General features: G+C 42.4%; 1 protein-coding gene across 1 annotated transcript in view; it reads right to left on the minus strand.

Moving 5' to 3' along the window:
- The window catches only part of LOC121621573 (neurexin-3b-like), a 200,720-nt gene extending 183,715 nt beyond the window's left edge, over nt 1-17,005 (minus strand). Inside the window, exons 1-3 of the mRNA XM_041958047.1 lie at nt 16,904-17,005; nt 5,417-5,855; nt 1,385-1,768 (exon numbers count right to left, since the gene is read on the minus strand). Of these exons, the coding sequence (XP_041813981.1) occupies nt 1,385-1,768; nt 5,417-5,855; nt 16,904-17,005 (925 nt within the window). The remainder of the gene's footprint in view (nt 1-1,384; nt 1,769-5,416; nt 5,856-16,903) is intronic.
- Between the last annotated feature and the right edge of the window lie 231 nt (nt 17,006-17,236).

Below are 17,236 nucleotides of genomic sequence, written 5' to 3' on the forward strand. Positions count from 1 at the left end.
ACAAAAGAAGAAGATGCAGAAGCAAGGGGGACTGGCAGTCTGAGACTGTGAGTGTATGGGACATGTGACTTGATGTTTTCTTCATGTGGGTAGAAGGTCAGTGAGGCACATTGGTTCCATTTGAGTGTTTCTTAGTCAGTTCACTGCTGCCTTAACAGCTGCCTTTTTCCCCTTTTGTGCTGATACAACGTCATGGGAGCGCTACTAAAATAGATGCAACAGTCGACCAAGACAAGGTTAACTCGACCAGACAGCCCCAGCCTCCGAACTCGGCTCCCGCTGGAAGTTTTGCTCTTTCACAACAGGACAGGACATGTGCTCTATATTGTTGCACTGTAAAATCAACTTTTCTTGTATTATTTATGACATGAGCAGTTTGAACATCTATGTTCTACTTCCTCTGAATTTCATCTTCATGTCAGAGAAAGAAAAGATGGACTCTTGGGTTGAATTTTTGAAGGTACATTAACAACACAGGAACAACATGTTTCAGTCTAATGGTCCATGTTGATTCCTATTCTGTTCTGGCTTTCTTTAATCATTAACGACACATTATCTGGCCATCACCGGCCTCCCACGGTCACACTTGCTGCTGGTTGTAACATCCTACTCTCCAGATACTCATTATTCCTCCTACAAGCACATTTCTTTAGACACCTCGAGTTCTTAGAAAAGTACTTAAAGCCCTCTACTGAATCCCCAAAATCTCTGTAAAATAGTGAAAAAGTGAAGGACAATCCGAACAATAGTGCGATAACACACTCTCGCAGCTCGGAGTGTCCCTATCTCCACCGTCTCATAAAAACTTAATGCGTCCAAGCTCTTAAAACCCAGACAAGAAGAGCCCATTTCACCAGCAGAGAGAAGTTCAATTTTCACTGCAGAACCTTCTCCAGCAAAAAAAGGCTTCACTTTTCCAAAGCCACTTGGCAGAAAAGTGAAATCCCATTAAATCTTTCAGCAAAGCTTCCATAAATATTGTGAGGGAAGTCACACTTGTGCCTGTCTGCTAAAACAGAGCACTGTCCACTTGCTTGGAGAAGCTATTGTTAGCAGATGGTGGCTGTTTCACTGCCTTTACAACCATATTTAGGATATCAGAAAAAGATATTTCAACTTTGTGAAACTGCTTCATAACTACTGTCAACATATTGCATCTTATAACCCACACAAACACATTGTTAGACAGTAACACAACACTTTTCCGTAAGCACACAGATTTCTTAGCACGTAAAAGGAGTACAGCTGCTGTGCCCTCTTTAAAAAGTCCTTTACTAACAAATCAATAAGCCTTCTGACAAAGCCAATAACATTTTAAAATGATCCCTAAAAGAGAGAAAATGCAGTCACCACACAGAGAGGAATGATTGGAAAGAAATCTCACCTCTTTCGCAGGTATTATCCCAGAAGCCAGTCCCAGTGCAGTCACAGATGAAGCGGTTCCATCCCTCCTTACACGCTCCGTTGTTCTTGCAGGGGTTGCTGTCGCACTGTTTCCCTGTCAGCTTACTACATGAAGATTTGATGCCGGTCATATTCTGGGACTGAGCTATCTGACGAATGTCCTTGCTGCGTCCGTCGATGAACAGATCCCGCACGCAGCCCACGTAGCCGTAGTTGAGCATAGCGGTCCAGAGCTCGGTGGGGAGTACCAGGCCCACCCGGTTGTCAGGCAGGCCACCAAGATAAAGGTCCCCCTCCAAGTCCAAGATCTCATTTTCCCCGCTGGCTGTGAAAGGGGTCCGGCGGCTATTTACTGAGATGATGCCTGGAGGAAGAAAAATCCATTATTAAATAACGGCCAGACACGACACTGCAAAAGTGTACCAGTCAACATGTCATGTAATCTGCTCCTATCCTCCCATCTGGCTTAAAAAAAGGCTGGCGAAGGAGTGCGATAATATCACTTGTTTCTGGTTGATTCTTTTAAAATCATGTGTCATGTTCTACTTGTTAAGTGCTCCGCCATATTTTGCTGGCTGACAGTAAACAACCTAAAATTACAGGCCCTCAATTTACAGTGTCTGCCACTTCGACAAACATGAAATTTTAGGTCAGAACAAAAATTATATGTTCAAACTGAATGTGTGACCGACAGCTCCTTTTTTTTCTTCATCAAACTGAAGACAGAGGTGAAAATGACACATTTTTGATTTCACAACCAGAACCTCTAACAAATTGGAGGCGCCGGCGAACACAAAGTTGTAAAAGAGGCCGAGGGGAATAGCACAGCACACCTCTGTCTGCGCTCAGATGGGCTACGAGTGGGTGGCAGTGCAAATCTGCTTGGCAGCCAAAATTGCACCGATCAGTAACTTTGTAATGCTCTCTTCAGGGGAAGTCTATTTGAGTCACAAAATTACAGAATGGGGGACAGGAAAAAAGAAAACAGGGAAAAAACGAAGCTGTCATGCACTGGCACAAGATCTCTGTGTGTGATTCACATCAGCAAAAAGAGTAGAAGTAATAATACACACAGTAAATAGTTTTTATGTTCATATTTCATATATCTTCTTCATCTATAGAATCCAAATCAATCTAGATGCATTAAGACAAAGCTGATTTGATACGGTTTATCAATGGAAAAAGCTCCAGATAAATAGAAACACACAAAGATGCTGTGACAAAAGATTCTCTCATTTATAGTCCGAACAAGGCACAATTACACCACAGACAAAATCAGACATGATGAGCGAGCTCAGACTCGATCAACGCTGCATTTTATCTCAAATATTTGTCATTTATGGTTTAGTTCATTTTCAGAGCCACAGATTTTACAAATCTTTGAAAAGGTAAGAATCCAAATCTAAACAAAAGAGAGATCCCAGCACCGAAATTACGACAACGAATCTGCTGTGGTTAAAGGTTTTTTAACATTAATAATTCACATCATGATCACTTAATAAACGTAAGAAAAATGTTCAGGTCCTCAGACTTTTGATTTATGCATGCATGTGTACTAATAATTACAGATGGGCCTTTCAATATAAATAGTTCATTACAGAAAGTTCAAAGAAATTACTGGGTATAACTTCAGGTCATCTATTAATTAAACAATACTGCCTCTCTTTGCACCTTACTGAGGTCAAGTAAATCTAGCAAAGAGATGAAAAGATCACCCTTCACAAAATGCCAAAATTTAGTTGGCATAATATTGAGTTCTCTGATTTTACACGTGTTACATTCACCTCGCTGCCAGAGAGAGATTCTGGCTAGAGCTCTTTATGGACAAGAAATTTAATTCACCTGCAACGTCTATTAACATTTCACTCAAGCCACAAGTGTGATTATGCCTGTTCTTAACCATCCCTCAGTCCGGTATCCATATATCTGTCTCATTCCTCTTTTTCCCCGTGAAAATCCTGCTTTTTACTCTGCTATCGCACTGAGGGCTGTGCCAGTGATTAATCAAAGCAGCGGGCTCTGACACACGGCTAAATTGGCTGCTCTAACCTGATATATAACACAGGCTGTAGCACCGACTAACACACCCGAGTTCTCTGGAGGATCCCACCTAATGCAGAGATTGTGTTGGGTTTGAGGCTCAAGGCAACAGAAGTTTCTAACCCTTTTCTCTAATATAATCTTCTTCTAATACTCTCTGTGTATTTGGCCATGTTTTGAGGTCAGAGGACATCCAGATGGAAGGAAGCGAGGGGAAATAGAGTCAGTAGCTATCTAGAAAGAAGTATGACATTTTCCCTGCAATAAATCATTTCTGAAATTAATATATTGAGGAGGTTTACATCATCCTGTGGTTCTGATGCAGGAAAAAGCTGAAACAAGGACAGGACAGCTACAGTGTCCTGATTATTCTAGGGTTTTTCCTTGTAATTCACATTAGCCCAAACCACTTCAGTACATTAAAGCAGTTGAGCATCATTATTTATGCTGTGGAATGGTCTTAGAAAGTGCACGTGATGTAATGTTGGTTCAAATTCTTTCCATATTTCCCATTTCTAACTACAATTTGTTGCTTAATTACCGTAAGTCAATTTTTATAGAATTGATAAAATGGCAATTTTGAAAAGGTATTCTCTTTTACACATTTTACACTCTATTTCAAGCCATGGAGGTAGTCCTGTTATTACCATGGGGATAACAGGACTACCTCCATGCTAGAGGAACTGTTTTTGCTAATGCTAACATCACCATGCTAACATGATCATAGTGACAATGCTAAGATTTAGCAGGTGTAAGAACTACCATGTTCACGTGTTAAGTTTAGCATGCTGTCATTTCCCAGTTTGCAGCAAAGACAAAGCACAGCTGAGGTTAACGGGATGTCATTAGTTTACAGGTAATTAAATTAAAGCAAAGTATTGGACAAACTGAAAATTGGGCTTGATGGTTGTGCTGGATATAAAGTGATCACCAGAGTGATCGCAATTCATCATCTGAGGGATGTGAATAATGTCCATATCAAATTTATTGGCAATCCATCTGACAGTTCATTGGACATTTTCATGAAAAACACAAATGTGAACCTCATGGTGGCACGAAAGGTCAGGTGAGTGTTGACCTGACCGGCCAACAGTCCAACATTGCCATCCTCTGAGCCGCTCACATGGCTGCACACATATACGTTGTATTTAATGGTCTCAAATCTAAAATTTGTCTGCATTTTACTCTTTAATACAGTAAATTAAACACCTTTGTGTTTGATGACTCGTGGTCAGAATGAGCACTGTTAGGCATTTGAAAACAGCATGCTGGCCTCTACTAGTGATGGGCATGGAGGTATTTGTCATTAGTTTTGGCATTTTCAAGATTTAACTTTTAGTTTTCTGATGAACTAGCCGGTATTGCTGTCATAATGAAAACAATTGTGAACAATTTTTTGATGAATTCCCCAAAATGTAGCTTTAACATTTGACATGAGGAGGTATAATACCCCCTCACAATAAACTATTATACAACAAAGTTTCTGCAGCAACACTGCAGGGGATACTAGTCATTCTTCACTCAGTATTTTAGGCTTTATTGTACAGGAGCTCACCTTTATTTCTCTTGGTTTGATTACTCTGTACTCTGGCAGTTTGTTATTTGACTTGTCAGCTCTGCCTATAAATTCATGTACTGTATCGCCGAAGGCAACATATTTTTAATTGAGCCAGGGATTCAGTTTCCTGATTGAAGCCATTCTTGATTATGTGTTTGTGCTTGTGTGTGAAAGCGAGAAATGAAAAACAGCGACAGTGACAAAACCCCAGTGGCTTCTCAAAACACCAGGCTGCTCACACTTTTACTTAAGCAACTTTAACAACCCGTGACAGTGACGTTAACCAGACATGAAGTTTATAATACTGCTTCAGTAGTCAGTTCGAACTACTTAAAAAAACAAAAATTGAGTTCTGAACATTCTTTTTAACTTAGAAGCTAGTTTCCTGCCCCTTCACTTTTCCCTCCATCTCACCTGAGCGACCGTCTCTCTGGATGTCCACATGGTGCCAGGCGCCGTCATTGACCTTCGCCTGCGTGGCCTTGACCTTGATGGTGCCGGAGCCCATGTCCAGCAGCAGGTAGAGCCCTCCGTCCAGCAGCTCCACCGCAAAGAAGTCCACCTTGTTGTTCTTCTGGCCCTTTGGGTCCCGGCGGTCCTGGGGCTTGCCGTGGGTGAAGAGTATCAGCCCGTTTGGTTCAGAGGTGCGGAAGTCAAAGGAGATGGAGCCCACGCGTTTGGTGTTCCATTTCGGCAAGGCCAGGTAGGAGTCCGGGGTCTCAAAGTTGATGGGGTCGAGGGTGGGAACGTTTTCGCACTTGAAGACCACGTCACCCTGGAGTTTCATCTTGGGATCCACGATGCGGGCGAGGCGGGACAGCTCCAAGCGGATATCGTTGTTCTTGTACACCACCTGGAGAAGAAATACAGGAGACTTGTCTTTTCATTTTTCTTTTTTTTTAACCCCTTTTTCACAACAGTAGAGGTAATCTGCCAGTGTTGTAATGGTTGAAAAATATTTATTTCACAGTGAATTAATTGCACTCCACTGCAAACTATAATATTATAGCATCATACTCTGGTAATATTACATTGCCGATTGGAGGACAGCTGGATCGATAGAACTAATATCTTCTTAGGTGTGTGCGGCCCAGTTTGTTTCACAGTCATTTTCTATTTCAACTTCAATTTATCCAAGATGAAAAGGAGATTGTACACAAATCCATGACCGTATTTTTGTTTGATTGAACACCTGCCGACCGAGTGAAGGGTGAGAAATGATGGCTAAATTATTAGCTAGCCATTCCCTGTAATTTTCAAAAAGAGCAGCCTTCGTGAACATAGAGTGAAACCCTACAGGAGGATCTGTGACCCTGTGAGAACATATCCAGTATTATACCTATTTACCCACAAAAAATATGCTCCAACCCCCTAATCCACAAAAGTAGAGAGCAGCCCCACATTACAGTTGAATACAAATAATACCACAGAAAAGGAGAGTAGAATATTGTCAATAGGAATCCACTGAGGCGGAAAATGAATGTTTTTTCCTTTTTTTTTCTTTCTGGGGAGGAAGACAGGCTTTTTCTGGTATATAGGGCAGTGTGTGCGCAGGAAACAGCAACACTGTTAGAGGGAGCACAGCTGTCAGCAAACAGATTTTACTGCTGTGGGATTACCGATAATCCTGGAAGATTTGACAGTAAATCAACACAGGTGACCTGAACGCCGAGGAGGACTGACGAGAAGAGGGGAGAGAGGGAGAAGAACCAGGGGGAGAGAAGGACGAGCTGGGGGGAGTGAGGACAGCAAAAGAAAAGGAAACTGTACAAGAAAGAAAAAATATCAGGAGGCAAATAGAGAGAAAAAGAGAGAGATGTGGAAGATTAAATACTGTAAAGCCAGAATGTGCCACTGGCTTTCAAAATATGCTTGTGTGTGTGTGTTTGCCTGCGTGTGTGTGCGTCGGTGTACAGTACTGTGATGTAGCTGTCAATGTGGTTAATGACCACACTTAATCTCCTAAACGTGACACACAACTAAATACTTACCACACACTTTGTCAAGCACTTAATCTCCTGGTAATGCACCACACAATACTAATTAAGATAATTTCATTTTAAATACAGTGTATTTATGCTACCTGCAAAAAAGCTTATGATCGTACGAACAGAAAGCTACACTAGAAATGCATATGGCTAGGGCTGCAACTAATGATTGTTCTGATTATTGATGAATCTGCTGATCATTTTCATGATGCATCAATTAATCGTTTGTTCTGTATAGAGATCTGGTACCTGATTTTACGTACCGCATCTGCCTGACCCAGAAATTCATTTGTAGTTAAACCCAGCAAGAATTAGATTATGATTAAAATCATAAAACACTGCGACTTCTTGCATTGTAATCAGAAGAAATGCATAATTTAATAAAAACTGGAAAAGCATGTTAGCACTAAAGTGGAATTTCACCTATAAACTGTGGAGGCCCACCGTCAGTGGCACCGATGGAGATTTCTAGGATAAAATATTGTTTTCATGAAGTTCAGGGTTGTGCATTTTATTTTCCAAAGTTTTTTCCACAGTTGAAGTTTACAGTTGGAGGAGCCAAAAAGAAAAGCCATCAAACTGTTTATTAAAACAGGGCTAAATTTGTTCTTTTTTAGATTATTATATAAATTTCACCAGACCACACCCTGACAGAGACAGTACAGGCAAGTTTTGTAGCGAGCGGGCTAATAGCAAAGAAGCTGAAACCTCATTCAGAAGGAGAATTTGTGAAGGTGTGCTGCTGCAGAGCTGCTAGAGCCAGACAATCATTCCCAAGTGTCAGTTGGTCTGGAATAATTCAGAGAGATATGAGGAAACTCAGTGATATCGAGTGTGTGTGTGATTCAGCCATCATGGTGGACATTACCAAGAACCTCTCACAGCTGAACCTCGAGCCCCAGCAGCTTCTCAGCTCTCTCCTTTCAAATGTGAAATCACCTGAAGTTAAATTAAACCTGTGGGAGTGCACCTAGAAGAGGAAACACTGAGCATTTTCATCCTCCACAAGAACAGAAGCTGCTGTGACATCTGAATATGCTGCTGAGTGTGAAAACTCCTTCAGGGATTTGGTGAGCGGTTTCAGGACATGAAAAGTCAACAAAAGTAAAATATTTGCTGTTTAATGTGGAACCAGCTGATGTGCCTGACAGCATACAACACAAACCATTGAGCTGCAAAGCAACGACCAGCTACTGAGAGCAGCTATTTTCAAAACTGACTCTTGCAAAGACTCTGCTCAAGACTGACTGACCCCAACCCGAAGAACCAGCTGCGAGCAGCATCATCACCTGACATCAGATGCCTCGCCATGCCACCCCGATGAAAAATGTCTGGGGTCGCCACTGAGCATAGCCCTCGAAGGATGTTGATAGAAAAAAGGTTCACGTCCCCTGCATAACAATGTTATACGTGGCTTTACAAGTAAGGGGCCACCGCAGTGATAGCAGCTATTTTTTACGTCTGCCTACAGACCAGATGCTTGTAATAAAACAATAGAAAAATGAAAAAAAGGGTCTAACTTCATCTTCAAATTGCTTGTTTTGATGAAAGAACATAAAAACCTCAGAGTCTCCCAGTTCATTACAAAGAAGACAAACATAAGCAGAAAATGCTTACAGTTCAGAATCTGGAACTAGAGACTGTAAACAAAACAGTTGACGATTTATTTTCTGTAAACTGACATTTCAGCCCTACAAGGACATTGGATGCAGTTAGAAAAGGCCACCCTAATGCTGCTGCAATATTTGGGTATGCTAAGCATGCTAATATGACTCATGGCTTGAGGGACCATCCCTGTTTGTTCTTTTTGCCTGCATGTGATTATCAGCCAACCTCTAGATTTGAGAGAAAATGCAGGAAGGATCTGGCTCTGTGTTTGTTCTCAATCAGCTGCAGCAACATTCAGATCTGAAGCTACCCAAACAACCGTCATATTCAGTTATAGTGTTCAAGATATGATAAACAGTAAATGAAAAACAGGGATGGTTTTGAAAATGATGTCTCACAGACATGCTGCAGCTGCCCTGTAGCTGAAACTCTGTGCAGCTGCAACCATCATTACTGATGTCTCTGAAAAACTGATATTTTAATATGTTTTCTTATGAAGCCAAATACCTTGCATTCCTCTTTCAGCGAGCTTTTAGACTACTCTTTGGCAAGAGAACAAACTGAATATTACATGAAAAGAGAAAGAGAGAAGAAAAAGATGCTTTAATGTTCCTCATTTGCAATGTGGAGCTTTTTTTTTTTTTTTTACCAGCACCGTGATGGTCACTGTGCAGTTCTTAGATGTAAATCGCTCAAACTCGCCAAAGTTCCGAGGCACTGCGCCGGTCTTTGAGACACATTAAGTAGAATTTTTCGAGACATGGAAAGAATAATTAATCTCTGTGATTCCCTTACGACACAAGGTCTCCATCAGAGCCACAGCGGGCTGTTACAGGGTTACACTCTGGTTACAGTCTGCGCAACTCGTGAAAACTTTGCTCTCTATCTTGGTTTTCTTGACAGGCGAAAGCCTCTCCCGGGCACGCCAATGTTATTCTGGGACGAACTAATCTTACAATCAGCCAGCCCACGATCTGTTTTGGGATTATGATTTTGTCTGGTCTGCTGCAGGCTGATCAATAAGGTAATCGAAATGGTGTTATAAAAGAGGAACTGACTACTGCGGGTATATGTACCTCATCTTTCCCTTTGTTATGGCTGTGCTTTGCTACGCTATCCTTCGGCCTATCAACAGCCTTATGGGACCCATTCATAATGCAGGCACTGGGGACTGTAACGACTCCATAAAGCCGAGATCCTCCGTCTCTGCTCCAGGATGGTGTATTGATTGGGCCCTGGTAAGGGTGAGGGAAGGGCAGGTGGGTGGAAGCACGAAGCGTGCATGGACACACACACACACACACACACACGCACACACACACACACACCCATTCTCCTCCCTAATCTACTTCAGATCAGTGCTCATGTCCTCTTGGCCCTGGCCACAGCTGCTGTCAGCTGATGATTTAGCTCCAGTGTTAATGAAGAAGCGGGGTAATTCCACTGAAGATGCACACACACACACACACACTCACACACACACAAGAGTGAGGTGTTCCACTCAGTGTGTCACATGAGCTTGCTCGTACCCTCCCTGCAAACGTTGCTGCTGCCACACTGCTCAAAACACCAACCATTGCGTCTATAGCTGCACCTTCTCCTCCACCACAGTACACATGTAGCATGTAGCATCAAATTCTGGAGCTCCACCCGGGGAGAGAGTTTGCCTCCATCACTCCATCACAGACTCTGTCTATTTTTGTGTTAAGATATACACACTGACGGGAGTAATAAGTGAGAGCCATGACAAAAAATATGAACTGTACATATTTATAGAGAGAAGTTATTTCTAAGCAATGTGGTCTCAAAAGTCGTAAGACTGAAATAGAACATTTGAGCGCGGCACCGCATCCACTGCTACTCGATAAGATTTCTTGTTAGAGTCATTATTTATAAGCAGGTGCTTTAATTCTCAGAAGAGGAGATTAGTTTATTCTGAAAGCAGTTTGTGAATTTCCTTCCCAAACGACTGATCCCTGTCATATAATCATACACACGCAGTACATGTGCTCTTCCCTGCTAGTGTCTCTGTTTTACTGTCCCCACACCAGCTCACTCCTCCACCCCTCTACATCCAGCATCCAGGACCTTGTCTGGACAGCACCAGAGAGATAATCTTCAAGGCCATCAGCTCACCGACTTCAACTCTCCTGTATCATTGTTCCAATATTAAATCCAAAACAGTTGAGCCAGTGCCAAGGTTTACACCAAAACTTGGAATTCGGTTTAATCCGGGTTGAAATACTGTGGGCTGTTTGCAGATCCCAGATTGCTACAATTTTGAGTGACAGAAATGGTAGCAAGGTTTTATGTTGGCCTCACCAGCAATTCATTTTGAAGAGCCAACCTTAACGTTAGATGGTAAGTTACTGCATATAAACCAGCACAAAAAATGCAAATCTTACATGAAAACAAATGCTTTTTAAAAACTACAAATGGTGAATTTTACATTCCAAATTATGACGGATTAAGAAAAAACAGGATATATGATTACGATTTAGAGGTGCTTGTGGGCAGATTTTTACCTTTGAAAGCAAAGACAGCGAATAATCTTAAAATGTCAAAACTATTCCTTTAAAGGGAATCTTCATCATTCACAGTGTGAAAACAAAAATTTTACTCAATGAAAGCAAGTCAGCATTGTTACACGTATATCTTGATTTTCTGGCAAATGCGGAAAATGATATGATTAGGTCAGAACTATCTCATGTGGATATTAGTTAGTGCGTTAGTGTGAGATCATCTCATGAGAAGCACAGTCAGAACAGTACTGCACAGTGCTACTACAGTGAGGTTGTCATTCAGTCTGAAGCAAGCAGAACCCGTTTTCTGTAATTACATCCAAGTAAAGATTACCCAGTGGATCCAAAAACGGCCTCAACAAAGGGAAGATTATGATTTACCATCTCTGTTTTTAGCTGCACTCTTTCAAAAGAGAATGACTTAGAAAAAGAGTTCTTACTTTGTTAACAAAACATCACTCCTCTCGCACACCATCAGTTATCAGAGGTGTGACTGTGCTCCCAGGGCCACTGATTTTAAAAATATCTTTCAGGAGATGTGTTGTGTAATATTATTTAATGCAAGGTTTTGAGTTATCCAGAATTTAGGATTGAAATTTGTGGACCAGGTGTGACCTAGAGCCAAATCCTGTGAAGAAACAATGTTTACCAGCTTAGCCTCGAGGGTGGTGAGGGTGAAAGGTGGAGGCATTCTATTAAAGTCTGAGGTTTGTACACATCCATCACTAGTTGGCCCTCTGAGGTCACATAAAAATAGTAAAATAATTAAAAGGACAGGGTGACATTTGCATTTGTATTGGAGGGGAAAACAAGCGCTGCCTGAACACACTGTGGTGACTAACACAAAAAACGATGACGACAATGTTCCTCTCAAATGCCAAATATTGGTCTCTTGCCCTCTCTCCTCTCTTTCTCACTTACTCATCATCCTCCTGATCTCCGTCCATATCAGTTGTTTTTCTGTTTCTGTGTCCGACCTGCTGACATTCACCTCAACTGCACCTGACTTCTCCTCGGTTCTGTCAATCCCCCCCCCCCCTTTTTTTCCTAACGTTCACACCTCCTGACCTCACATACATCTTCTTCCCGTTCCTCCACCTCCTGCGTGCCGCAGAGATGACGGCGCATGCCCCGGCCGCCCCCACAGTCTGACACAAGTCGCCACTGCACGGCTCCAGTGCCGCCACGGGTGCCCTGTGACACTGCAGGGAGGGGCTGGATGGCGTGAGAGCTGCAAACATCAGACTGACCGGAGAGCGAGCTGGGCGGCTGCCCACTGGCCCTCGGTCACGTGACACGCTGCAGCCCACATGGCAAAACACGAGCGTAGGCGAGACGTGTGTGTGTGTGTGTGTGTGTGTGCTGTGTATGGATGACATCCCATTTAGCCTTCGGGGGCAGATGAGTGCAGTGGAGACTGAACGAGAGAGAGGGGTTGTGATGGCAGCACGCGGCATCTCTTGTTGTCAGAGAGAAGACAAAGGGAGGTATTCGCTCGCTGCAGCAACACATGCCTCCACCCACTTATTCATCAGCTCTATGTTTTGCACCTATTTTTTAATCTCATGAACAGAGAGCAATATGCAACATTCCTGCTTCAGCAGCATTTGAAGTCGCCTTAGCCAAATGTTGCACGGATACACACAGTCAGACAGAAATACTGATCTGACCAATGGGCCAAACTCAACTGAATCATGCCTCCATTATCAGGGGATATTGAATCCACAGGAAGAGATGGACGGGGCAGGAAGGAGTAAATATGGTGTGTGAGCGCAAAAGAGACAAAGAGATGATGACACATGGGGAGTACACGCAGGTGAAATTATGCACGCAATGCAGCGCATACAAAGATACCATGAGTTGGGCTTCATATAACAACGACGGAGGTGTTGTGAATGAATATAAGCACGAAGGGGAGATCACACAGCCGGTCATGAGCGTTTTGCATGGTCCTGGGCAGCGGCTGGCGTCATGCCTGCTTAATGGAGCAACGCATTATGAACAGTTGAGGATCGCACAATACTACCACTGCCCAACCACATGGTGAATCACCTCCATGATTCTGTCCACCCAGCGCTCTCTCTCAAGGGCCAACTCATGCTGAGTCACACTTGTTAGGATAATAATGGAAACACATGGAAGATACGGCTGCCTCTGCTTCACGGCCCGAGATGAAATATGCAAATCTTTACATTAATGCATTTGCCTCCTCAAAACAGCACAAATCTATTCTTGTATATGAACAATGGGTCAGATGACAACATGCAGTGTGGAAAGGGTGTTTGTCATGAACCGATCTGAATGTTTAGTGAGTAGAAAACACATCTAATAAAAACATGTAGCTGACGCAAAACATGAACATTGCACCCAAGGTTGGCTGTATATGAGATTTACTCTCTTTCTAATCACACAGTGTGTAATATTTGCATATACTGTATAATAAATGAGGAGGCTAAGGCGAGGATTAGTTCAGCCCTCGTGTGGGAATTTAGTGCAACACCATGTGCATCAACATACAGGGCAGCAGCCGCAATACCTCCTTCAGCCTGCTGCTTGTTATGGACTAAAGCCACCAGTCGGGGAGTCAAATGCAAACAATTAGGGCTAACGTACAGTATTTCTGCAGTTTATACAATTCTTTGTCAAAAAGCTTCAATGTTAGAAATGTGTCCCCCTCACTGAAACATGGCGGGTCCAGGAACTTTTTTCCCAATGACCAGAATCCAGGTTAAGAAACACAGGTAAGAACTTCACATTACTTTGATGCTTTAGAGTACAGTACCTATAAAAGCACACAAAGCTGGCAAGCCTGCACACTCATTTATGTTTCATGCTTTGAGTTGGACTTCCATGGCTGTCAAGAACTGAATCAACAAATCCCCCCATTTAGCAAAAGCAGATCCCTAAAAGCACAAATGGCTCGAAATACAGTATCATAACAAGGAGAATTTTACCACTGGGTGCACGCTGTGGGTCTTTTGATCATCCCTCCTTGCTGCACACCAGGATACCATCAATGCATTTGTTCATCTATAATTCTTTGATTATACAACCAAGTAGAGTGAGGCGGTCCTCATCCATGCTTTAAAAGCCTTTTCTATTGTGTATCATTTTGGCTGTTTATGTGCTTGATTGTACATTTGTGTAAGACAACACAGCTTGGACGTTAATGATATCATTCACATGTGAGTGAGGTCAAAGCTCAGGATATTTATTCACAGAGCTAACTGTACAGTCACAACTGGGTCAGAGCTAGAAATGTTTTCACAGGGAAAGAGAGGGAGAAAGACAAAGTGCCATAGCAGCTGGATGGACGAGGGATGCATCAGCCAATGTGGTAATGACTGGAAGACAGCAGTCTGAGCATCTCAGTGGAAACATAAAACAATGCAGACAAGGTGACTTTCTCTTAGCATTCAGCCAAACATGCTTGCTTGTGTGTGTGTGTGTGTGTGTGTGTGTGTGTGTGTGTGTGTGTGTGTGTGGGCGTTGGTGTGTGTGCGTGCCCACCACCAAAAGAAGCAAGAGAGTTTATAGCGGTCTGATGGAAGCGGACTTGGCTAAATGAAAGGCATGTTGGGAAGCGCTCGACTCAGCTTGGCAGCACATCACTAGGCTTACTGGCTCTCGTCAAAACTGAGAAGGTTGTGATGGAAAGGAAACACAGGCAGGACGAGGGCCAGCCTGAGACACGGCTGCATATTAATGGCCCTATAGTCAACTTAAAATATTATAAATACAAATAAAATATGTTTATGTGTACATTTCTGAATGTATAAGAACAACATCCGCAAAGATTTTTTTTTCTTTTTAAATATAAAATGTTATTATCACTACACACATACCTGCACATACCTGACTAAAGTAGGTAAATAAATTTCATATGTCAACTTTACTTTTGATCAACACACTTTGGACCATATGTGTTTGAGGGAGTAAGAGGTTTAGTGTTAGAGGTGGAAATTACGAATCACTGCCAATTCAAGTATTTTAGTTCATTTCAGTATGAAGATTCTGTTCACTTTGTTCTGTGCTCGGCATCAAATCTCTGTTCAAATGCACTGAATAAGTACATCTGTAAGTGAATGCAACACCAGCTATAATGTAGTTCAGCGGTAAGATCAGTCGGTTCAACTTGTCACGTTTAGTTCAATACAAAACTAGGCTTATAAAAGCATTGTTTATTAGGTTAATATTTTTATTATTTGTGACACAATTATCACTTCCTGTGATTTAGATTTAAGATTGAAGTAAAGTACTGCGCTCCACAAATCTGTTCCATCGACTGCTGCTTCCACAGATTCTACAAGCTAAATTATACTTCTCATTGATTTCAGTCACACGGCACAAAGAATGTGTGGATTGTTGTGAGCATCAAAAATGATCAGGTGAAGAGGTCAGAAGCAGTTGTTGAAAGTAACTAATTTAAGGTGTCTGGTGTGAGCATTGATAAATGAATTTGGTTGACATCTGATCCCTGCTTGAACCTTCCACCGGCTTCTTCACAGGATAAAAATATGGAGGATCTATTAATGTTCACAGTGTTGGATTTCCCCATTTCATGTGATCTGTTTATTGTTGAGTGCAGAGGAGCTGCATGGCGTGGCTGCAGCAGTAGCACGGTATTAGTTTTCACCTGAGCTTTGTGCAGTCCACAATCACATCCTTACATCTAACTGCTGTCAGTCACTATCGTGGCTGCAGCTAGCTGCTATTCATGATTTCAGCTTGCAGTGCTCCAGCAGCCACTGCCAGGGCTTTTATCCCAATATGTGATGACTTTCTGGTAGAGCATGAAAGCTGCCATTTCGCCAAACGTAACTGTATCTGCCATAACTGAAAACTATGGCAACAACGTTCTGCCAGCAGTCCAATCATCTGAGGCAAATGACTCCTATGATTTCATCAGAACTCAGCTTCCTTTTAACACTGCAACAGGGCTGTCAAGGATCACAGTCTAAGCGGTCTAAGTGCAGCACAGAGGACCACATATATGATCAACCCATATACGACCACCCAAATGCGTTTTAAGCAGCAAGATAAAGTCACTGATAATGAGAGGATGAAGTGTAGCTCCACACTACAGCCCCCCCACAAAGACACATAAAAATATAATGCTATTTCTGAGACTGCTGCTAAACTCTTTTACAGCTCTGAGGAGCCAAAAGTCCTCCCTTTATTATCATTACCTGCTGCAGAATAAGTAATGGTGACCAAAATGTAAATAACAGGGCAATAATGCATTTTTTGGTCCTGCTCACAAGCTTAAAGAGCCGGCAAATACCCACATTATAAATGTCCCCAAACAACAGCGCTTTTTCGTATTTCATCACAGGCAAATACTTCTTTCATATTGCTGCCTGTTGGGAGGCGTTTTAGTGGCACACTCAAGCTGATGCTGCAAATTACATGTGACAGAAGCAATTTTGGGATATTTTCTCACACACAAACTGCTGTAAGTGTTATAAATTAGATTAACCGAGGGAATATTGAAAGTCTAATACTTCCTCTGCCAACTCAGCTGCTTTAATTGATAATGCAATTTTATTTTCTTCTCCTTCCAGGGAAAGTACGCAGATTATTATTTTTACCCATATGTTAAACAGCTGCACTGGGTAAAGAAACAGCAGGAAAGCGTCTGTATAAGGCTCCACATTTGTGCATCACCGTCTTTAAACATTGAAAAATGTAATGTAAATGCAGACGTAAAAATCTGGAATGAAAAACATACTATACTGTTGATGCATCTGTTCTCTATCTGTATTCATTCGAGACCCTCCTACCTCTCTGAGGCAGCCCATGAAATTGTTGCTAACTGGAGATCCGGGCAGGTCCGCAGTGCTGGGGCTCCCACCCACGTAGAAAAAATCATCGGAGCCCAGCATGGTGTAGTCTTCCTGGGTGTAGCCGGTGGTGGTGAGGATCCCATCAACGGAGATGGTCACCTGTTGAGGGGTAACACATAGCCAAAGCCAAGCCATTACACTCTGGGATTCGATGGCGTGCTGTGTATGAAACACACGTCCTTGCTTGGTCTGCATTCGAAATGAGCTATTTGACCTTTTCTACAGGTTCCACACTGTAGGTTGCTTTCTCATTTAACCGTTTTACAGAAT

This window comes from Chelmon rostratus, chromosome 18, assembly GCF_017976325.1.
Source record: "Chelmon rostratus isolate fCheRos1 chromosome 18, fCheRos1.pri, whole genome shotgun sequence".
Classification (NCBI taxonomy): Eukaryota; Metazoa; Chordata; class Actinopteri; order Chaetodontiformes; family Chaetodontidae; genus Chelmon; species Chelmon rostratus.